Source organism: Dendrobates tinctorius, unplaced genomic scaffold (assembly GCF_039654945.1).
Source record: "Dendrobates tinctorius isolate UK_male_01 unplaced genomic scaffold, ASM3965494v1 ptg000116l, whole genome shotgun sequence".
NCBI classification, from domain to species: Eukaryota; Metazoa; Chordata; class Amphibia; order Anura; family Dendrobatidae; genus Dendrobates; species Dendrobates tinctorius.
Window position 1 is genome coordinate 38,144,765 of NW_027361784.1, and position 24,586 is coordinate 38,169,350.

Below are 24,586 nucleotides of genomic sequence, written 5' to 3' on the forward strand. Positions count from 1 at the left end.
GGTTCCTGCCTTTCTGCCAAAGGTAGTCTCTGCCTTTCACATTAATGAGGACATTGTCCTCCCCTCTCTATGTCCTTCTCCAGCTCATCCCTTGGAGAGCTCCCTTCACAAGTTGGACTTGGTCAGGGCAATTCGAATCTACCTTGCTAGGACTGCTCCCTTCCGTCAGTCCGATTCCCTGTTTGTCATCTCTGAAGGTCGTCGGAAAGGGTTTCCAGCCTCCAAATCCAACATTGCTCGCTGGATTCGTTCAGCGGTTCAGGAGGCATACCGCGTCCAGGACAAACAGCCCCTCCTCCGGGGGTGAGGGCTCACTCTAACCGGGCTTTAGGAGCTTCCTGGGCCGTTCGTCACTAGGCTTCAGCCTTGCAGGTTTGCAAGGCTGCTACTTGGTCGCCCCTGCATACTTTCGTGAGATTTTACACGGTAGATACTCATGCCTCTGCTGATGCAGGCTTGGGTAGGAAGATACTGCAGGCGGCGGTCTCCCACCGGCCGACCTAATTACCCTTCTCTCAGCATTTCTTTCCCACCCTTGGGATTGCTTTTGGACGTCCCATGGTAACCTGTGTCCCCCAATCAAGCGAGAAAGAAAGGGGGATTTTTGGTACTTACTGTAAAATCTCTTTCTTGGAGCCTTCATTGGGGGACATGTTGTACCGTGTTGGCCAAGGGGCCATTGTTTTGGTTGATACATAGGTTGAGTTCTTACGGTTGAGTAACTCCTCATGCTGCTTTTGCACCAACTGAGGTAATTTGGGCCTGTCGGTAGGTGTATACTACTGGGGAGGAGCTAACTTTTTCTTTTTTGCATAGTGTCAGCCTCCTAGCGATAGCAGCATACTCCCATGGTAACCTGTGTCCCCCAATGAAGGCTCCAAGAAAAAGATTTTACGTTAAGTACGAAAAATCCCCCTTTTCTATTTCTGGTAAGTGCCATGTTCTCTTTAATCCCTTTACCTCCGGTCGATTTTCGTTTTTGTGCTTTCATTTATTCGTATTCTTATTTAACTTTTTTATTTTTCCATCCTCATAGCCAAGTTGTCCTTTTGTATGACACCACCCATTTTATCATGTGATGCACTAAAAGGGGGAGAAAAAAATACCAAGGGCGTTAACATTGCAAAAAAAAAAAAAAAAAAAAAATGCAATTCCATAATGGTTTATTATTTTACATTTTCAATATATGTTAATACTAATCCGTCAATCTGATTCTCCAGGTAAGTACAAATACACAGATACCAAACATATATACTTTTTTTTTTTTTTTTTGGTTACTGGTAAGTGGTGAAGAAAAAAAAAAAAAAAAAAAAAAAAATCAGAAAAGAAAACAATTCTGGCTTGTGTCGCCACTTTCCCTAACATTTTCATTTTTTGTGGTCTTGGGCTGGGTGAGGGCTTATTTTTTGCACCCTGAGCTGACAGATTTTTATTTTATACCATTTTGGATGGATACAATGTTTTGATAGCCTCTGATTGCAAAGTTGCGGCTAAAATCATGATCTCCTGTGAACGCTGGCTACGAGCCGACGTTCACAGGACTATCGTAATGATAGGAGGGTCTTCGGCAGACCCCCAACTGGCATGGCAACCCATCCTCACCCTGAGATCAAGTGTACTTCAAAAGTCGTGAAGGAAATTAAAGGGATAAACTTCTTGGTTGCTAGCTATATGTAACAAAGTAGGTACCATAGGCTCCATAAGAATGAGGGTCACAAGTCCCTTGTTTCCCTTGTTTAGATGTATCGGCAGTCGCAAGTGAGCACTGCTGCTCCCAAGGGATGCAGACAGCTGTGTGCTACACTATTTCCACCAGTCCTAGAAACTGAATAAGTGTTTGCAGATCCGCCGATCCATTTAACCAGGAGACAGTGAAGGTGCCAGCGACCTGACACTTACCGCCAAGCCACAGGAAAAGAGATACATGTCCTATTAGGGACAAGTCTTACCACAATACGTCCTTACCGCAGTATTCGCATTCCAGTTCCCCGTAAACCTTCCTGATCTTCTGAAACAAGGTCACGGTCAACTGTCTCTTGTGCAGTCCATTCAAGATGGCCATAAAAGCCGCCGTCTCTCCCACGTTTGCAGGCACTGGGTTTTCAGTCGGTGGAAGTCCTGGGCTCTCCGCCTCTATGGTAGTCTCTTTCTGGCTTTCACGATGTTCAAGTGAAATCCCATCAGCCAAAGCCGTATGAGTGATCTCGCTCGTGACGAGATTGATGCCTGCGGATCCGTCATTTGCATACAAATGATTGTTTTCTTTCTCTGTCAAACGACGCAGAAGATCTTCACCTGACACTTCCGAACACACGTGAGGCGAGCTCGCTAGCTTTGGTGTTGTGCAATCTTCTAAATGATTCGCTTGTTCAGAAACCAGTGATTGGGATGGATTACATGCAGGTAAACCATCACTCTGGTCCACCCGAGTCTGCTCGATACTGTTCTCCTGTATGGATGTTGGGGACACCACTTCGTTAGCATCTGGAGGAGCTTCACCATCGACATCACCCAGCGCCTCTTGTTGGATGTCACTTCCAGGCTCCAGGAGGCAAAAACTGTGATTTATGGAATCACTAAACATGGAGTCCTCCTGAAGCTCGGGGTGACCCTCTCGGATGTGAGCTTTCAATCTCAGGGTGCTCACAAACTTTTTGAAACATTTGGAGCAGACGTAAACGAAGGGATGCTTCCTGATGTGCAGCTCGAGGGACTGATACTTGGTGGCTCCATGGTCGCAAAGCTCGCAAGCGAACGGCCTCTCGTCTCCATGTACCAGCATGTGTCTGTCTCTTTCCAGCTCATTTTTGAACTTGCGTTCACAGGTGTGACAGTCGTACAAGAGCTGTCTCTTCCCCTCTCGGGTCAGTAACCTTAGTTCGTCGAAGTTGTCCTTCACTTTCTGGTCCAGGAGGTCGTGGGTCTCCTTCATGTGTTTGATGAGGTTCTTCACGTCAGAGTACTTCTTCTTGCAGAAGTGGCAGTGCTGCTTGATCTTCTTGTGGACGCGCTCCACGTGGACCTTCAGGTGACCCTTACTAAGGCAGCTGAAGGCGCAGTGGTCGCAGCTGAACTTCTCACCCGTGTGCTTCCGCATGTGAACGCTGAGGTTGGCTTTGATGGCGCTGGCGTAGTTACACAGGGGGCACTTGTACGGCTTCTCGTTGGTGTGGATTCGCAGGTGGGTCTGGAGCGAGTGCTTGAATTTGAAGACCTTATTGCAATATTCACAAGTGAAGATTTTAAGCTGGTTTGGACCGATCCTGAAAAAAAAAAAAAAAATCCTTATTTTACTCCAAGGCGTTTGCTGAACTACACCTTCCAGCTTTCCTATTTTCAGGGGTGTCTCAGCCAGAGGCTTTTATTATCTATCCATACATGCAATATCTATGTGGGTCCATTCCCCGGGACATCTACTGAATATCCGCTGTGCCCAGTTCCCTCCCTTAGCAGGTCGTTAGGAAGGGTATTCCCATATCGGGCATTTATGGCACCACTGCATCGGTCTCACCTTGTCTCGAACAGTGAGGAACGGTGCTTTTGTTGCACGCGAGCAGCTTTCTCCATTCCCTTCTAGGTCACTTTTCAGAACTAGAAGTGGAAAGCGAGCCGCGCACAAGCCTCATCTCCATACCCTGGGACCGTAGACTGTGAACCGTTCCCTAAAAAGATCGATCAATTACAAATGTCCGAGATGGGAACACGTCTTTCAACGGTTGAGTTTATGCCATACGACGGAAACAGCCAGAAACAGCTCCTAATCACCCCTAGAGGGAAGACACGGAACAATGGACAGCCTTCAAGCAATCTAGTATTGATCATTAGGGTTGAGCAAAGATATTTGAGGGACTCTGGCCCAGCCGGTGCAACGGTGGTTTGCAAAAATCCAATCACCTGCACCATCTCTGGCGGCCCCGTGACGCCACGGACATGTAATGGTGTCCCACTGAGCCTAATAACCACAGGGGCGGCAGGGATGGCAAAGGTAGGAAGAGGCTAGCAGGGCTCTTGTCTACGGGCCACAGACTACCAAAGTGGCCCACGGACCAGGGTCCTGCAGATGTTTTAACTCAAATTAACAACAATCCTATGGAGACCGGTGGAGAAATGAAAAAGCATTGGGAGGTATCATAAGGTGAGTATAACGTATTTTAAAGGCCGGACAATCCCTTTAAGAATGGCTGAGGTTTGCTGTAAAATTGGATAACAAGAAAAAAGAAAAAAAAAAAAAAAAAAAAAGGCATTTCCCACAACTTTCCTACAGTTCTGAGTGGAATATTGGTCAGTATTGGAAGTGTAGGTGAACCCCGGGGACGCTCCTTATATACAGCTGTTAAGTGGTATATGGGACAAGTGGCCTCATACAGGTGACGGCAATGCACTGATCCACCATTAATCTTCTGCCTCCACGATTAGGCTGTGTGCACACAGCGGATCCGCAGCGGAATTTACCGCGCAGAAACGTTGCATATCCGCATTGTGATGTACAGTAGCCTTAAAATCAATGAAAAAAAAAAACGCTGTGCAGACGCTGCGGATTTTTCCGCGCGGTTTTCCCGCGGTACAAAATCCGCAGCATGTTACTTCTTTTGTGCAGTTTTCCATCTCCCCTGTCACCAAATCCGCAGGGGGAAAACCGCATGAAAAATGGAAGAAATCCGCAGGAAAAATGCAGGTCATTTGGCATCTGGCTGGAAAAATCAGCAGGGCCAAAAAGTACGTCTGCACTCAGCCTTAGGCCTCTTTCACACATCAGGTTTTCGCCGTCAGGCGCGATCCGGCGCTTTTGACAGAAACCGGATCCGGCGAAATGCAATGCCGGATCCGGTTTCCCCCCCATTGACTTGCATTTGCGCCGGATCGCGCCGGATGGCCACGCGTTTCATCCGGTTTTCGCCGGATCCGGCAATGTGTCGCAATGTGTCGCGATCCGGCGTCTGGAAAAAACGGTGACTGTAACGTTTTTTGTCTCCGGCGAAAAAGCCGGACACGCCGGATCCGGCGCGTCCGGCTTTTTCACACAATGAAAGCCTATGAGCGCCGCAATGCGCCGGATCCGGCAAAAGCCGGATCCGGTTTTTTGGTCTGAGCATGCTCAGTAGCTCTGCCCACAAGACATATATAAAAGCAAGACAGTGGGACCCTCAGCCACACCCAACATGCCACCCAAGACAGCAACCAGGCGCAGGAGAAGGCAGGAGACATCTGCAGCAGCACCATCAGCACCACCCCAATTGGAGCAGCATGCTGAACAACGGGAGGGGAGTCCAGCAGCAGATGAGAGACGGTAATTATCAAATCACCCATTCCTCCAAACTAGGGCTATTGAATATCAAGATATTCATTGGCCCTTTGTTTCTCTTTATTCAACAGCCGCCCAATAGATGCAGCAATGGCAGCAGCTGGAACACCACCCACAGGCATGGAGTGTGGCCACCAGGAAGACAGCACATCATCTTCTGGGAGCCCTCCCTCGCATCGTCAGCGTTTGACGGTAAGTTTTTATTTCCAAAATCCATCTTCTCTGTAATATATGTCTATTCATTGCCTTTTATTTCAAAACAGGAATCACAAGATGAAGAGGAGCTCCCAGAAGAAGAAGGAAGGGGTGGACAGACACCTGGAGTGGGCTCACAATTCGTAAGTTTTTTGCATCAAACGCAGAAACACAACATCACACTACACACAACACATAGAAAACAATGTTCTGCAGACCACACACAGCAAACAAATGCCTACATCCAAAGACATAACATTTTTTGTTTTCTTCTCTAGTCTTCCCAATCTGGTGCTTGGCCAAGAGGTCCTCGCAGTGCCTCCCAGGGTCGTCGGCGACAGCAACGCGGCGGTCACCAGCGTGTAAGTATAAATATTTTTGCTTTGTTTTTTTGCACTTTTTATTTAATTTCTTTTGTGGAGGCTAATTATGTTATTTTTGTCTTTTTCTTTAACAGCCTTCACAGCGTGCTCCCGACTCTGACGGTGAGGATGGAGGGATTGATGTGGACCGCCTCATCGATCTCGTCAGAGAAAGGGAGCCGCTCTGGAATATGGCTGACCGCCGCCACGCTGACCTGATCGTTACCCGACGACTCTGGGAGGAAATCTGTTCGCTCCTTGTGGGCCGCTGGGAGGACCTCGAAGCTCGGGCCCAGATTAAAGAGCGTAAGTATATACAGTACCGGTTGCTTGATGTAAACCAGTGTTTCCCGAACGCCAGTCCTCGTGGTCCCCACGGATCATGTGTTCAGGATTTCTATTTACTATGGAAATCCTGAAAACATGACCCCTGGGGACCATGAGGACTGGAGTTTGTGAAACACTGATGTTGTATACTAACCACTCCTTTCTCGTTTCAGGGAACAGAATTGTGAATCGGTGGCGGTCTGTGAGAGATCGTTTCAAGAAGGAGTTCAATAAAGAGATGCGGGCCCCGAGTGGATCTGGAGGACGCAGGAGCAAGTACAAGTACGCAGAAGCCCTGTCGTTCCTCCGGGAAACAATGGTCACCAGAAGGTAAATATTACACACCACATGTGAAAAAAAATGTTAGATGTAACTTTTTTTTTTCAGCCAGGGCCATACCATGTCAGTATTTTAATTTTTTTTTTTTCTCTTTATTCCACAGCACGGTGAGCAGCACTCGGGAGCCGGCACGATTGGACCCTTCTGAGGCGATCCCTCAGGAGACCGGCACCGAGGGACACTTCGACCGCCCCGGTACATCTGCACCTTCCCAGCCTTCCAACACATTCGACCCATCTGTCCCATCCACCAGCACAGGAGCATCGTGGCCGCCTACATTAAATGAAGCTGCTGGTGAGGAGATCGCTTTCCCTTTACCCCACCCTTCTGCCCCTGCCACCTCTAGTACACCTGCGGGTACTGGGCGGCAGCGGCAGAGGGGTCAGGAAAAGACTTATGCGCCAGAGTTCTTGCATCTGAATGCATCTTTCCAGAACTGTCTAAAAGTCTTGTCAGAGCAAATCTCCGCAGGCTATCAGCAGATCAACTCCAGCATTCTGGAGGTGAAGACACTTCTGCAAACCATGCATTCAGAAGCAAGATCTTCGCCAAACCACACCTTTTTCAGGTCTGTTGTGGAGCGCATGGAAACGCTCTCTCCTGCCCAGCAGATGCATGTAATGCATTCATGCCACGCTGCTCTCCAGCAAGTTACCTCCCAACCTCCGCCTCCTCTTGCCACCACAGTAGTTCCTCCACCTGCACCCCCTCCAGCCACTTTCCATCCTCCCCCTCCTATTACATCTACACCCCCTCCAGCCACTTTCCATCCTCCCCCTCCTATTACATCTACACCCCCTCCAGCCACTTTCCATCCTCCCCCTCCTATTACATACCATCCACCTCCAGCCACTTTCCATCCTCCCCCTCCTATTACATACCATCCACCTCCCCAGCACCATCCACCTCCCCAGCACCATCCACCTCCCCAGCACCATCCACCTCCCCAGCACCATCCACCTCCCCAGCAACAGCAACCTCCCCAGCACCAGCAACCTCCCCAGCACCAGCAACCTCCCCAGCACCAGCAACCTCCCCAGCACCAGCAACCTCCACAGTACCTGCAAACTCCCCAGTACCAGCAACCTCCACAGTACCAGACATCTCCCCACTTCCAGCAACCTGCCCCGTACCAGACATCTCCCCACTTCCAGCAACCTGCCCCGTACCAGACATCTCCCCACTTCCAGCAACCTTCCCCGTACCAGACATCTCCCCACTTCCAGCAACCTGCCTCGTACCAAAGTCCTTCCCCATACAACTTGCCATCAACATCATCTGCTCCTACAGTCCCTGCCCAACCCTCCACTCCACCACCTCTTCTGCTTCCCACATGTCCACCCATTCTGTAGTTTTTTCCACACCTTCACCTCTAACTGTTCCTTCCCCACCACGATCCCAGTCCTCTCTCCACACTCCCAGTGTCGAAGTGTCCCGCAGCCCCTACAGCAGTATTTCCACCACACACTACACAGATTTATAATGTGTGTATTTAAATAAAAATGACCAGTTTTATGGTTTCAGTTTTATAGTTTCAAAGTTTTATTAAACAAGTTTATTAAAATTTTTAAAAAGTTTACTAAAAAAACATTTTTCAATAAAAGTTAAATTATTTTACACTGGTTGTCTGTCATTTCTTTCTGCGGCGAAAAAGGTTAAATACAGGGTATTTAAAAGGTGAAATGGTATTCAAAACTAGGTATATAACTGTGGGTAAATTTTAGCTTTTTTCCACAGTTGTGTTCCTGGTTGTGTTTGAAGCAAAGTATTTCACCTAAAAAGTTGTGTTTATTGTTGGTGATTTCCTAACAATGTACACAACTTTTGTTAAAAGGTGAAATACTTTGCATAAAACACAACCAGGTACACACCTGTGGCCTAAAGCTAAAAATAGTAAGACAATGACAAGATAGCCAACTTTGGTTGGCAAAGGTATATACTGTTGGTACAGAAGGTACAAAAGTTTAGGGCACAAATCTTTCACACTCTGTCATCCTGCCAGTGTACTCTGCCTTGAGGTGACATAAAGTATAGTGCAAAATTGTCCCTCATTACTGAAACCGTCACAGAACTTCTAGTGGTTATGTCATGGTAATCTTGCAAGGTGGTTTCTTCAGAGGTGTCCTCAATGGAAATGGGTTCCTTGCAGATAACAAAATTGTGGAGTACCACGCACGCTTTGATCACCTCGTCCACAGTTTCTGTCTTGAGGTTGATCGCAGTCAATAGGACCCGCCATTTGGCTGTCAGAATACCAAAGGTACATTCAACCATTCTTCTTGCTCTTGTGAGGCGGTAATTAAAAATGCGTTTTGGTCTTGTCAATCCTCTGCTAGAGTACGGTTTCAAAAGGTGTTCTGACAGCTGGAAGGCTTCATCCCCTACACAGACAAATGGCATAGGTGGACCAGATGTTTGCGGCAGCGGTCTAGGTGGTGGGAACTGGAAGGTGTTTCCATACAGTTTACGCCCCATGGCAGACAGTTTGAAAACTTGAGAGTCATTGGAGCGGCCATAGGCCCCAATATCAACCGCAATAAATTTGTATTCCGCGTCAGCGATGGCCATGAGGACAATTGAAAAATATTTCTTGTAATTGAAATATTCAGATCCCGATCCAGCTGGCTTTACAATGCGGATATGTTTCCCGTCCACAGCGCCCAAGCAGTTTGGAAACTGACATATCTGTTGAAACTTGTCAGCAATTTCAATCCACCTCTCTGTTGTGGGCTCTGGTAAAAACTCTTCAGCTAAGGAGTCCCACAGTGCACGGCATGTGTACTTCACTATTCCAGATATGGTGGAAATCCCGAGTCTGTACTGGAAATGCAGTGACGAAAGGGATTCTCCAGTTGCAAGAAATCTGTGGGGAATTAAAAAACAATAAATTAGTTTTAAATCACAGCATTACATACCAAAACTGACCTAACACTTGGAGATACAAACTACCACCAACAAGATTGCTGTGAAAGTGTGCTCTGATGCGAGCACATCCAATAAATGTGGCTTACCTTAAAGTCACCATCAGACGCTCTGCGGGTGAAACAGAGAAGCGGCAATAGGTGTCCGCTTTTCTTATGCGGTGTGCAATGCGCTCCACCAAGTAATCAAAATTCTCCATTTTCATCCTAACATATCCAAAAAATTTATCCGGGTTTCGTCGAAGGTCCATGCAGAGTGTAGAATAGACCCCACGCGTCATTCTCTTGGCTGTGATGGGGTGGATCCACAAACGTCGTCTACGATGCCTGATGCGCTGCTGTCTCACTCTCTCCTTCTCCAGAACAATCACCCTCAAACGATTCGCCTCCGCTATAAAATCCGCCAAATTCTTCAAAATATTTCCAATGACAACATCCATCTTCGCCAGTAACTTGCTCTTCTCTCCAACCTGCACTTTCTCCTCTACAACCTGTCAAAGAAGGGCTGTAGGAACACGCTATATATAGTTTTCCAGTAGCCAATCCCGTTCGGAAGGCCACATGGGTCAATTTTAAAAACCGGATCCGGCGTAATCCGTCGAAAAACGGATAGAAAAACGGATGAACCGGATGAGACGGATCCGGTTTTGTCTGTCCAGAAAAAGACGGATCCGGCAGAAAACCGGATCCGTCACATCAGGTTTTATGAAACATTTGCCGGATCCGGCGTTCCGGCACGACGCCGGATCGCGCCTGACGCCGAAAACCTGATGTGTGAAAGTAGCCTAAATCTTCTGCACCGGCATTTGCTGACCTTAAGAATTGTAAATCTGAAACATGTCTGCGCCGGGGGAGCGAGCCTGATTGCAGAACCACATCCAGGGCTCGGATCTACATCTAAGCAGAATTAAAGATGCTAAATAGACACCCTCTAGAGAGCGGCATCACAAATCTAGAGCAAAAATCCAGCTGTGCCACCTACAGCGAAGATCTGGAGAATCAATCCAGGACCAGACGACTGTCTCAGCAGCAAAAACACAACTTTATTGAGCAATTCTCTGCCAAGCGACAACGTAAGATACGTAAAATGTACCTTTACTTATCCCGTACTGATCCCAACTTACATCCTGTATTATACCCCAGAGCTGTACTCACTATTCTGCTGGTGCAGTCACTGTGTACATACATTACATTACTGCTCCTGAGTTACCTCCTGTGTTATACCCCAGAGCTGCACTCACTATTCTTCTGGTGCAGTCACTGTGTACATACATTACATTACTGATCCTGAGTTACATCCTGTATTATACTCCAGAGCTGCACTCACTATTCTGCTGGTGCAGTCACTGTGTACATACATTACATTACTGATCCTGAGTAACATTCTGTATTATACCCCAGAGCTGCACTCACTATTCTGTTGGTGCACTCACTGTGTACATACATTACTGATCCTGAGTTACATCCTGTATTATACTCCAGAGCTGCACTCACTATTCTGCTGGTGCAGTCACTGTGTACATACATTACATTACTGATCCTGAGTAACATCCTGTATTATACTCAAGAGCTGCACTCACTATTCTGCTGGTGGTTAATTATGTAAAAGCTGAGAAATTAAGCACACGGAGTATTCTTTGTGCTACCTGCTGGAGTGAGCGGCCTGCTCCTGTGGGACCTGTGGGATGGCATATTCCTGGTATCCTCTCCTCAGTCCCTGCTCTGCCTCCGCCGCCTGCACATTTACTTCGGGCTCCACAGCCGGAGCTGCAGCCTCTATGGGGACTATTTTTGTTGCTCCTACAAGATACAAAAAAAATGGAAGGCTACAGAGCTTTATAATGACCCCAGAGACCCCCAGTGTGAATATATGGGGCAACACTGCTGTTCTCTGAGAAGCAGCTGTGCAGGAAAACGCAGCTAAGAGACTGTTCTGCAGCCGCTTCATGCTCAGGATTGGGGTGGCGCAGAGGATGGAGCCCCAAAGATTAAAAGGTGAACAACATGCCGCTTACAGGGAGTTTTCCATCGGTAGAGGTGATGGTCTATCACTAGGATGAGCACTCACTTATTTTTTGCATGGTGCTGTCCCCTCTTATGCCGCCTGCCATGCATACCAGGATAGGGATGAGAGGGGCCATGCATACCAGGATAGGGATGAGAGGGGCCATGCATACCAGGATAGGGATGAGAGGGGCCATGCATACCAGGATAGGGATGAGAGGGGCCATGCATACCAGGATAGGGATGAGAGGGGCCATGCATACCAGGATAGGGATGAGAGGGGCCATGCATACCACGATAGGGATGAGAGGGGCCATGCATACCAGGATAGGGATGAGGAGGCCATGCATACCAGGATAGGGATGAGGAGGCCATGCATACCAGGATAGGGATGAGGAGGCCATGCATACCATTATAGGGATGAGGGGGCCATGCATACCAGGATAGGGATGAGGGGGCCATGCATACCACGATGGGGATGAGGAGGCCATGCATACCAGGATAAGGATGAGGAGGCCATGCATACCAGGATAGGGATGAGGGGGCCATGCATACCATTATAGGGATGAGGGGGCCATGCATACCAGGATAGGGATGAGGGGGCCATGCATACCACGATGGGGATGAGGAGGCCATGCATACCACGATGGGGATGAGGAGGCCATGCATACCACGATGGGGATGAGGAGGCCATGCATACCACGATGGGGGATGAGGAGGCCATGCATACCAGGATAGGGATGAGGGGGCCATGCATACCACAATGGGGATGAGGAGGCCATGCATACCATAATGGGGATGAGGAGGCCATGCATACCAGGATAGGGATGAGGAGGCCATGCATACCAGTATAGGGATGAGGAGGCCATGCATACCAGGATAGGGATGAGGGGGCCATGCATACCAGGATAGGGATGAGGGGGCCATGCATACCAGGATAGGGATGAGGAGGCCATGCATACCAGGATAGGGATGAGGGGGCCATGCATACCAGGATAGGGATGAGGGGGCCATGCATACCAGGATAGGGATGAGGGGGCCATGCATACCAGGATAGGGATGAGGGGGCCATGCATACCAGGATAGGGATGAGGGAGTCATGCATACCAGGATAGGGATGAGGGGGCCATGCATACCAGGATAGGGATGAGGAGGCCATGCATACCAGGATAGGGATGAGGAGGCCATGCATACCAGGATAGGGATGAGGGGGCCATGCATACCAGGATAGGGATGAGGGAGTCATGCATACCAGGATAGGGATGAGGGGGCCATGCATACCAGGATAGGGATGAGGGAGTCATGCATACCAGGATAGGGATGAGGGGGCCATGCATACCAGGATAGGGATGAGGAGGCCATGCATACCAGGATAGGGATGAGGAGGCCATGCATACCATTATAGGGATGAGGGGGCCATGCTTACCAGGATAGGGATGAGGGGGCCATGCATACCACGATGGGGATGAGGAGGCCATGCATACCAGGATAGGGATGAGGAGGCCATGCATACCAGGATAGGGATGAGGGGGCCATGCATACCATTATAGGGATGAGGGGGCCATGCATACCAGGATAGGGATGAGGGGGCCATGCATACCAGGATAGGGATGAGGGGGCCATGCATACCACGATGGGGATGAGGAGGCCATGCATACCACGATGGGGATGAGGAGGCCATGCATACCACGATGGGGATGAGGAGGCCATGCATACCACGATGGGGATGAGGAGGCCATGCATACCACGATAGGGATGAGGGGGCCATGCATACCACAATGGGGATGAGGAGGCCATGCATACCATAATGGGGATGAGGAGGCCATGCATACCAGGATAGGGATGAGGAGGCCATGCATACCAGGATAGGGATGAGGGGGCCATGCATACCAGGATAGGGATGAGGGAGTCATGCATACCAGGATAGGGATGAGGGGGCCATGCATACCAGGATAGGGATGAGGAGGCCATGCATACCAGGATAGGGATGAGGAGGCCATGCATACCATTATAGGGATGAGGGGGCCATGCATACCAGGATAGGGATGAGGGGGCCATGCATACCACGATGGGGATGAGGAGGCCATGCATACCAGGATAGGGATGAGGAGGCCATGCATACCAGGATAGGGATGAGGGGGCCATGCATACCAGGATAGGGATGAGGGGGCCATGCATACCAGGATAGGGATGAGGGGGCCATGCATACCAGGATGGGGATGAGGAGGCCATGCATACCACGATGGGGATGAGGAGGCCATGCATACCACGATGGGGATGAGGAGGCCATGCATACCACGATGGGGATGAGGAGGCCATGCATACCACGATGGGGGATGAGGAGGCCATGCATACCAGGATAGGGATGAGGGGGCCATGCATACCACAATGGGGATGAGGAGGCCATGCATACCATAATGGGGATGAGGAGGCCATGCATACCAGGATAGGGATGAGGAGGCCATGCATACCAGGATAGGGATGAGGGGGCCATGCATACAAGGATAGGGATGAGGAGGCCATGCATACCACGATGGGGGATGAGGAGGCCATGCACACCAGGATAGGGATGAGGGGGCCATGCATACCACAATGGGGATGAGGAGGCCATGCATACCATAATGGGGATGAGGAGGCCATGCATACCAGGATAGGGATGAGGAGGCCATGCATACCAGGATAGGGATGAGGGGGCCATGCATACCACGATGGGGATGAGGAGGCCATGCATACCAGGATAGGGATGAGGAGGCCATGCATACCAGGATAGGGATGAGGGGGCCATGCATACCATTATAGGGATGAGGGGGCCATGCATACCAGGATAGGGATGAGGGGGCCATGCATACCAGGATAGGGATGAGGGGGTCATGCATACCACGATGGGGATGAGGAGGCCATGCATACCACGATGGGGATGAGGAGGCCATGCATACCACGATGGGGGATGAGGAGGCCATGCATACCAGGATAGGGATGAGGGGGCCATGCATACCACAATGGGGATGAGGAGGCCATGCATACCAGGATAGGGATGAGGAGGCCATGCATACCAGGATAGGGATGAGGAGGCCATGCATACCAGGATAGGGATGAGGGGGCCATGCATACCAGGATAGGGATGAGGGGGCCATGCATACCATAATGGGGATGAGGAGGCCATGCATACCAGGATAGGGATGAGGAGGCCATGCATACCAGGATAGGGATGAGGAGGCCATGCATACCAGGATAGGGATGAGGGGGCCATGCATACCAGGATAGGGATGAGGGAGTCATGCATACCAGGATAGGGATGAGGGGGCCATGCATACCAGGATAGGGATGAGGAGGCCATGCATACCAGGATAGGGATGAGGGAGTCATGCATACCAGGATAGGGATGAGGGGGCCATGCATACCAGGATAGGGATGAGGGGGCCATGCATACCAGGATAGGGATGAGGAGGCCATGCATACCAGGATGGGGATGAGGAGGCCATGCATACCATTATACGGATGAGGGGGCCATGCATACCAGGATAGGGATGAGGGGGCCATGCATACCACGATGGGGATGAGGAGGCCATGCATACCAGGATAGGGATGAGGAGGCCATGCATACCAGGATAGGGATGAGGAGGCCATGCATACCATTATAGGGATGAGGGGGCCATGCATACCAGGATAGGGATGAGGGGGCCATGCATACCAGGATAGGGATGAGGGGGCCATGCATACCACGATGGGGATGAGGAGGCCATGCATACCACAATGGGGATGAGGAGGCCATGCATACCATAATGGGGATGAGGAGGCCATGCATACCAGGATAGGGATGAGGAGGCCATGCATACCAGGATAGGGATGAGGGGGCCATGCATACCATTATAGGGATGAGGGGGCCATGCATACCAGGATAGGGATGAGGGGGCCATGCATACCACAATGGGGATGAGGAGGCCATGCATACCATAATGGGGATGAGGAGGCCATGCATACCAGGATAGGGATGAGGAGGCCATGCATACCAGGATAGGGATGAGGAGGCCATGCATACCAGGATAGGGATGAAGAGGCCATGCATACCAGGATGAGGAGGCCATGCATACCACGATGGGGATGAGGAGGCCATGCATACCAGGATAGGGATGAGGAGGTCATGCATACCAGAATAGGGATGAGGGGGCCATGCATACAAGGATAGGGATGAGGAGGCCATGCATACCAGGATAGGGATGAGGGGGCCATGCATACCAGGATAGGGATGAGGGGGCCATGCATACCACGATGGGGATGAGGAGGCCATGCATACCAGGATGGGAATGAGGGGGCCATGCATACCAGGGTGGGGATGAGGGGGCCATGCATACCAGGATGGGGATGAGGAGGCCATGCATACCAAGATGGGGATGAGGAGGCCATGCATACGAGGATGGGGATGAGGAGGCCATGCATACCAGGATGGGGATGAGGAGGCCATGCATACCAGGATGGGGATGAGGAGGCCATGCATACCAGGATGGGGATGAGGAGGCCATGCATACCAGGATGGGGATGAGGAGGCCATGCATACCAGGATGGGGATGAGGAGGCCAGGCATACCACGATGGGGATGAGGAGGCCATGCATACCACGATGGGGATGAGGAGGCCATGCATACCACGATGGGGATGAGGAGGCCATGCATACCACGATGGGGATGAGGAGGCCATGCATACCACGATGGGGATGAGGAGGCCATGCATACCACGATGGGGATGAGGAGGCCATGCATACCACGATGGGGATGAGGAGGCCATGCATACCACGATGGGGATGAGGAGGCCATGCATACCACGATGGGGATGAGGAGGCCATGCATACCACGATGGGGATGAGGAGGCCATGCATACCACGATGGGGATGAGGAGGCCATGCATACCACGATGGGGATGAGGAGGCCATGCATACCACGATGGGGATGAGGAGGCCATGCATACCACGATGGGGATGAGGAGGCCATGCATACCACGATGGGGATGAGGAGGCCATGCATACCACGATGGGGATGAGGAGGCCATGCATACCACGATGGGGATGAGGAGGCCTGGCATACCAGGATAGGGATGAGGAGGCCATGCATACCACGATGGGGATGAGGAGGCCATGCATACCACGATGGGGATGAGGAGGCCATGCATACCAGGATGGGAATGAGGGGGCCATGTATACCAGGATGGGGATGAGGGGGCCATGCATACCAGGATGGGGATGAGGAGGCCATGCATACCAGGATGGGGATGAGGAGGCCATGCATACCAGGATAGGGATGAGGAGGCCATGCATACCAGGATGGGGATGAGGAGGCCATGCATACCAGGATGGGGATGAGGAGGCCATGCATACCAGGATGGGGATGAGGGGACCATAAATAACAGGATGGGGAATATTAGTACAGAATTGACCACATTTTTTGCCAAATTTTTTTTCCTAATTACCTCCTCCAAAACCTAGGTGCGTCTTATCCTCCAAAAGATATGGTACATAATATTTTTTTAAATTTTTTTTTTTGTTACTTTACTCCTTTAGAACTTGCAACGGGTTGACACACATTTGGCTCCACACGTGCCGTCAGTATCAGACCAGTGGAGGGTCCAACTGTGAGGAATTGGACCCTTACTGTTCTATCCCACAGCCCATTAGTATCCAAGTCCTCCCCCCAATTTTTTTTTTTTAATTTATAATGACCCCTTTAACAGCCCACGAACTCTCCGAGCACTGCCGGTCCTGGTTCTTTCCATTAGCAGGTAGGACGGATGGGCAGACAGATACCTGGAATTGCCTCGTGAGCCGTCAGGAGAACACTGACGATGGGATTCACCCCTTGGCTCTTCTCGGTGTCTTTCGATTGTGGCGCTTTCTCCGCTTTCTGCAGTCGCGATCTCTTTGGCTGTTTTTCTTTCTCCTTTTCCTTATCAGGAAGAATAAACTTCCCTTCAAAGTCATTGGCTTTAAAACAAAAAAAAACAAAAAAAAAAAAAAGTCAGGTTGTTGGCGCATGAAGCGCATGTAAAGAGGTCTCAGACCTTAGAGATAACACAGCTGAGAAATATATAATAAACTTACAAGATAGGGAGGCCACTTTACATATTAACCTCTTCCCGCTCAATAACATAATACTGCAGGCGGAGGGGCTGAACTCTATAAATAAAAGCTGGGTGCCCACTATATAAAAATAATACAGTCCCCAAAGGGGACTACAAAATAAAGGATAAAATGAAAAGAATAAGTTTTTTAAAATGTATTAAAAAAAAACCAAAAAAAAAAAAAAACCTGAACTCTTGGCCACCCAAAGGGTCCACCTCAGCCACAACAAGCCACTAAAATCAAAACTACAGATGAGTTTTTTAGGGAATAATTAATTGGTCATAATATGGCTACATCAGTACAAGTACAATCTATAAAAGCCTAAAATTATTTATCCTATGTAGTACATGAAGAAAAAATATTAATCGGAGATCAAAAATTGCTGTGTGAGATTCTCTTTAAAGGTTTGAAAAGCAGTTATAGAGATGAGAGAAGCAGAAGACATGACGGAGAGCAAAGCTTCTCACTTACCTTGAGCGACATCTTCGTCGTCATTTAACACGATGATGCAGATGTGTTTTTTCAGCTGTCTGATGTTCGAGAACGTTCGGCTACACTTTCGACACTCCAAACTGTCCGGCACAGGGTCCGGGGATGGTCGACCCTCCTCCGCATCATCTTTAGCATGGCTTCCATTGCTCTCTGCAGGCTCCTCATCAGCGATGGATTTCTTTGTTGAACCCTTAGGCCGTCCTCTCTTTCTTTTTACAACGCAAAGTTCTACAAAGAAAATAACAAGCAAAACAAAACAGAAAAATAAATGTCAAAATATTAAAGAATATAACTACTATAATACTGCCCCTATGTACAAGAATATAACTACTATAATACTGCTCCTATGTACAAGAATATAACTACTATAATACTGCTCCCTATGTACAAGAATATAACTACAATAATACTGCCCCTATGTACAAGAATATAACTACTATAATACTGCCGCTATGTACAAGAATATAACTACTAAAATACTGCCCCCTATGTACAAGAATACAACTACTATAATACTGCTCCTATGTACAAGAATATAACTACTATAATACTGCCCCCTATGTACAAGAATATAGCTACTATAATACTGCCCCCTATGTACAAGAATATAGCTGCTATAATACTGCCCCTATGTACAAGAATATAACTACTATAATACTGCTCCTATGTACAAGAAAATAACTACTATAATACTGCCCCCTATATACAAGAATATAACTACTATAATACTGCTCCTATGTACAAGAATATAACTACAATACTGCCCTCTATGTATAAGAATATAACTACTATAATACTGCCCCTATGTACAAGAATATAACTGCTACAATACTACTCCTATGTACAAGAATATAACTACTATAATACTGCTCCTATGTACAAGAATACAACTACTATAATACTGCTCCTATGTAGAAGAATATAACTACTATAATACTGCCCCTATGTACAAGAATACAACTACTATAATACTGCTCCTATGTACAAGAATATAGCTACTATAATACTGCCCCCTATGTACAAAAATATAACTACTATAATACTGCTCCTATGTACAAGAATATATCTACTATAATACTGCTCCTATGTACAAGAATATAACTACTATAATACTGCCCCTATGTACAAGAATATAACTACTATAATACTGCTCCATGTACAAGAATATAACTACTATAATACTGCCGCTATGTACAAGAATATAACTACTATAATACTGCTCCATGTACAAGAATATAACTACTATAATACTGCTCTATGTACAAGAATATAACTACTAAAATACTGCTCCTATTTACAAGAATATAACTACCATAATACTGCCCCCTATGTACAAGAATACAACTACTATAATACTGCTCCTATGTACAAGAATATAACTACTATAATACTGCCCCCTATGTACAAAAATATAACTACTATAATACTGCTCCTATGTACAAGAATATATCTACTATAATACTGCTCCTATGTACAAGAATATAACTACTATAATACTGCCCCTATGTACAAGAATATAACTACTATAATACTGCTCCATGTACAAGAATATAACTACTATAATACTGCCCCTATGTACAAGAATATAACTACTATAATACTGCCGCTATGTACAAGAATATAACTACTATAATACTGCTCCATGTACAAGAATATAACTACTATAATACTGCTCTATGTACAAGAATATAACTACTAAAATACTGCTCCTATTTACAAGAATATAACTACCATAATACTGCCCCCTATGTACAAGAATACAACTACTATAATACTGCTCCTATGTACAAGAATATAACTACTATAATACTGCCCCCTATGTACAAGAATATAGCTACTATAAAACTGCCCCTATGTACAAGAATATAACTACTATAATACTGTCCCTATGTACAAGAATATAACTACTATAATACTGCCCCCTATGTACAAGAATATAACTACTATAATACTGCCTCTATGTACAAGAATACAACTACTATATTACTGCTCCTATGTACAAGAATATAGCTACTATAATACTGCCCCTATGTACAAAAATATAACTACTATAATACTGCTCCATGTACAAGAATATAACTACTATAATACTGCTCCTATTTACAAGAATATAACTACCATAATACTGCCCCCTATGTACAAGAATATAACTACTATAATACTGCCCCTATGTACAAGAATACAACTACTATAACACTGTCCCTATGTACAAGAATATAACTACTATAATACTGCTCCTATGTACAAGAAAATAACTACTATAATACTGCCCCCTATGTACAAGAATATAACTACTATAATACTGCTCCTATGTAGAAGAATATAACTACTATAATACTGCCCTCTATGTACAAGAATATAACTGCTACAATACTACTCCTATGTACAAGAATATAGCTACTATAATACTGCCCCCTATGTACAAGAATATAACTACTATAATACTGCTCCTATTTACAAGAATATAACTACCATAATACTGCCCCCTATGTACAAGAATATAACTACTATAATACTGCCCCTATGTACAAGAATACAACTACTATAACACTGTCCCTATGTACAAGAATATAACTACTATAATACTGCTCCTATGTACAAGAAAATAACTACTATAATACTGCCCCCTATGTACAAGAATATAACTACTATAATACTGCTCCTATGTAGAAGAATATAACTACTATAATACTGCCCTCTATGTACAAGAATATAACTGCTACAATACTACTCCTATGTACAAGAATATAGCTACTATAATACTGCCCCCTATGTACAAAAATATAACTACTATAATACTGTCCCTATGTACAAGAATATAACTACTATAATACTGCCCCCTATGTACAAGAATATAACTACTATAACACTGCCCCCCTGCGTATAGGAACATAGCTAATATAATACCGCATGTGAATATAGAATAGAAATGTACAGGTGTGAGCAGAATTGTGCGGTAATGAAGAGAACCCTCGGTCCTGTCGCGCTGACACTGAGTGATAGTGACGTGATCTATCACATTAGAGGCAGCAGTAATGATTAATAACGGAGACACTTTACAGTAAATTATTCATGTTCTCTGTCCGGCAGCCGCACTGGGGAGAGATCACACAGCATGTATAATGAAGCTGCACCTTCTCCGAGCTGCAGGTCCGGGCCGCTCCCTCTGCTGTCTTCCGACACTCGCTGATATCCGCTGGCAGCTTGTCGCTGTTTATGGTGAACATGCAGCTAAATGATCCGTGACTGTAGCCAAGACGTGGAAGTAAATGAGCGTCCTGGAGGAGCCGTGCAGATGCTGCCCCCAGAGCCTCACTGCTCGAAATACAGGACGGAGAAACATTACACCAGCTCAGGTTGTTTAGAAGATCGGGCACACTAATGAGCATCAGCAGTGGAGTTGTATTATGAGGTTCTGCAGCAGCTGAGGTGTGTATTATGAGGTTCTGCAGCAGCTGAGGTGTGTGTTATGAGGTTCTGCAGCAGCTGAGGTGTGTGTTATGAGGATCTGCAGCAGCTGAGGTGTGTGTTATGAGGATCTGCAGCAGCTGAGGTGTGTGTTATGAGGTTCTGCAGCAGCTGAGGTGTGTGTTATGAGGTTCTGCAGCAGCTGAGGTGTGTGTTATGAGGTTCTGCAGCAGCTGAGGTGTGTGTTATGAGGTTCTGCAGCAGCTGAGGTGTGTGGTATGAGGTTCTGCAGCAGCTGAGGTGTGTATTATGAGGATGTATAGGAGCCAAGGTGCATTATGAGGTTCTGCAGCCGCAGAGGTGTGTATTATGAGGCTCTGCAGCACCAAACAAGGTTATTTTAAAGGACAGGTGTACAGTGTAAACATGGGAGCAGGAGGAGCTAGGAAACAAGTGGGAGGAGCCAGTTAAGCATGGGAGGGGTTGAGAAAAATGGAGGGGCAAGGAAGAAGAAATGTAGGAGGGTGTTGGAAGCTGAACGTAGAGGAAGGAGTAATCAGCATGAGAAGAGCCATGTAATAATTCATGTAGGTCAGGGGGTATACCGATGACTGGGCTCCTGTGCGATAGATGCCATGGGCCGTCACTGATCATGGGGTCATGCAGGTGTACGCTCATAGCCATGTTATATCTTTCCTTTAGCTCCATACTATGCGTATATACTATAAAAACCACAACGGGGCCAGAGTTTGATGCTTAACAATTGCACCCGTGACCTGACAACCCTCCAGCTCACCCCGATATCGATCAGGTACTAAGGAGAAGTCCCCGCCGCCAGTACGGTTCACCGGAGTCCTTTGATTAATGCGCTCCTTGCCCGGCTCCGTGTACATCATTAGTTACTGTCTGCAGCACCTCGGCACGGCGGCCTGTAGGACGGATGGATAGATATGTGCAGCGCCTGAATCTCCGCTACTCAACATCGCATACGAGCAAGTGCAGAGGGCAAAAGTCAGGTCTGCTCACAAAGAGCGGGACCACACACCGGTCCGGGGAGTGACAATCATCTTGGCTACTCTCAGATTTAGGTCCCAAGTGACGCTGCCGCCCACAGACATCAATGTAAGTTGTGTGCACCGGCGCGGTCACCAAGTAGTAGTGCTAAGCAGTAGAGTTGGTGCAGGACACGGTCCACGGCCACGTTGGCAATCTATGGTCGCTGGACGGGAGCCCTGAGAACCGCCTCTTACCTCTGGGCGTCTACGGTTCCCATTATGATTAGTCAGCCTAGTGTGACGCACAAGTGACGTCGCACCACGAAGCTCGACCACGTCCGGCCAAGAACTTCGGATGCTGGAAGGTAAGAGGCGATTCTCAAAGCTAAGGTCCAGCAACCACGGCTTATCGACATGGCTGACAGACTGTGCCCTGCTAGTCGATTCGCACCGACCCTATCAAACAAGCTTGGTCATGAAGTGGTGAATAATTCGCTGTACTTCCAGGATTATGGCGGCGAGCCACTATAACAGCTCCCGGTAGCCCGACGTTCCAGGTATAATTGCCGCTTCCTTCCCGATTAGGATCAGACACAAGATACAGAATTTAGAGATAAAAAAAGCCCCCCTGACCTCGGCTGAACGTGATCTGTGGGGGATGGAGGGAGCGCAGTTATTGCATCCCGGAATTTTATGACAGGAGAAGAGCGTTGTGCGGAGTCTTGTTAGCGCAGACTTATTCCCGGAGAAGGACGTGCATCATCGGGGACGTGCGTCTGTCTACAAGCCACAGATGATCGGTGCGGAGGTCACTGACAGCCTCGTTATCTGCTGCACGGGAATGAGGCTGTGGGTTCATTGCTGAAGTTCCCGGCCCCTGCAGCTGCCCGCTAGGACATTCACTGTGATCTCGGCCAGATCCGTCAATAATGAAGCCCAGCGGCAATCATCTCACCTCCTGCTAATCAGGACAGTGCTCAGAATATTAACTGCTACATAGAAAGTTGTGTGCAATCTGCGGACAATGCCAGAGTTTGGCGCCATTACGTACCTGTTTCATGTGCCCTATAGGAATAACGTGTTCTCTGGACATTATAAGACTTTTGTCCAGTATTTTTCTTCCCCCTTCTGCAGGCTCTCTGTCTAATTTTCTGTTGTCTCTGAGCTAGTACATGGAGACTAAGCCGCTACAATGTCTCCAATACACAGCACTCACAGACATGAGGGATTACTACTCTCCTGTATATATGTAGCACATCTTTAGAAACAGCAGTAGTATGTAGTACTGAGCAGTGTATATATGAATCCAGATCTGAAGAGATAAAACAATTACTAGGAAGGTGCAGCACAGTCTCCCTATCACTGCATTGCTCCTCTACTCCAGCCAGTCCCATCTCTCAATTAAAAAGGAAGGCACGGATGCATTTAACCATTTCTTGCCTAATTTCCATTTTTTGCACTTTCGTTCTTTCCTCTCCTTCTTCCAAGAGCCGAAACTATTTTTTATTTTCAATCCACATACCCGCATGAGGACATGCTTTTTTTTTTCCCCAAGACGAGTTGCAGTTTTGAACGGCACCATTCATTTTACCATATAAATGTACAGAAAACAGGAAAAATAATTCCAAGTGGGGTGAAAAAAAAAATAACCACCAAAAATAAAAATTACGCCTTTTATTTCTTTCTAACGACATTCTTTGTGTGGTAAAAATTACCTGGCGACTGGATTATCCAGGTCCGTACGATTCTGATTATACTGAACGTCTGAGGTTTTTTCTTTGTTACTTTGGAGCTTTAAAAAAAATTCTAAAATTAAAAAAAAAGCCCTACATCCGCAGCGTCCAGATGTTACACCATAGTGGATGGAAATTCAAGAAATCCCATGTCCACTATGCATCCAGAGATGCCAGCGGATCAGCCGTGGAGACAGACACGCGGCGCGTCTATATATCTTGCAGAAGACGCTCAGTCTCCGCAACAGAAATGTCACTAGTGCAATGTATTGGACGCGGTGATTCCGCATGGTTCAATGAACACATGCGGAATCATCTGCGTGCAAAAGCCGGCAGCGTTTTAGATGCAGTGGACATGTACGGTGTCCAAAGCGCTGCCTATTACTGAACGTCTGCACAT

At 47.5% G+C, this 24,586-nt stretch overlaps 1 protein-coding gene across 3 annotated transcripts in view; it reads right to left on the bottom strand.

The window, feature by feature from the left end:
* Window positions 1–24,586, bottom strand: part of ZFAT (zinc finger and AT-hook domain containing) — a 241,332-nt gene that overhangs the window by 145,817 nt on the left and 70,929 nt on the right. For all 3 annotated transcript variants that reach the window (XM_073590374.1, XM_073590375.1, XM_073590373.1), the window contains exons 4-7: window positions 18,030–18,278; window positions 17,244–17,420; window positions 11,093–11,246; window positions 1,966–3,263 (exon numbers count right to left, since the gene is read on the bottom strand). In XM_073590374.1, coding sequence (XP_073446475.1) covers window positions 1,966–3,263; window positions 11,093–11,246; window positions 17,244–17,420; window positions 18,030–18,278 — 1,878 coding nt within the window. The remainder of the gene's footprint in view (window positions 1–1,965; window positions 3,264–11,092; window positions 11,247–17,243; window positions 17,421–18,029; window positions 18,279–24,586) is intronic.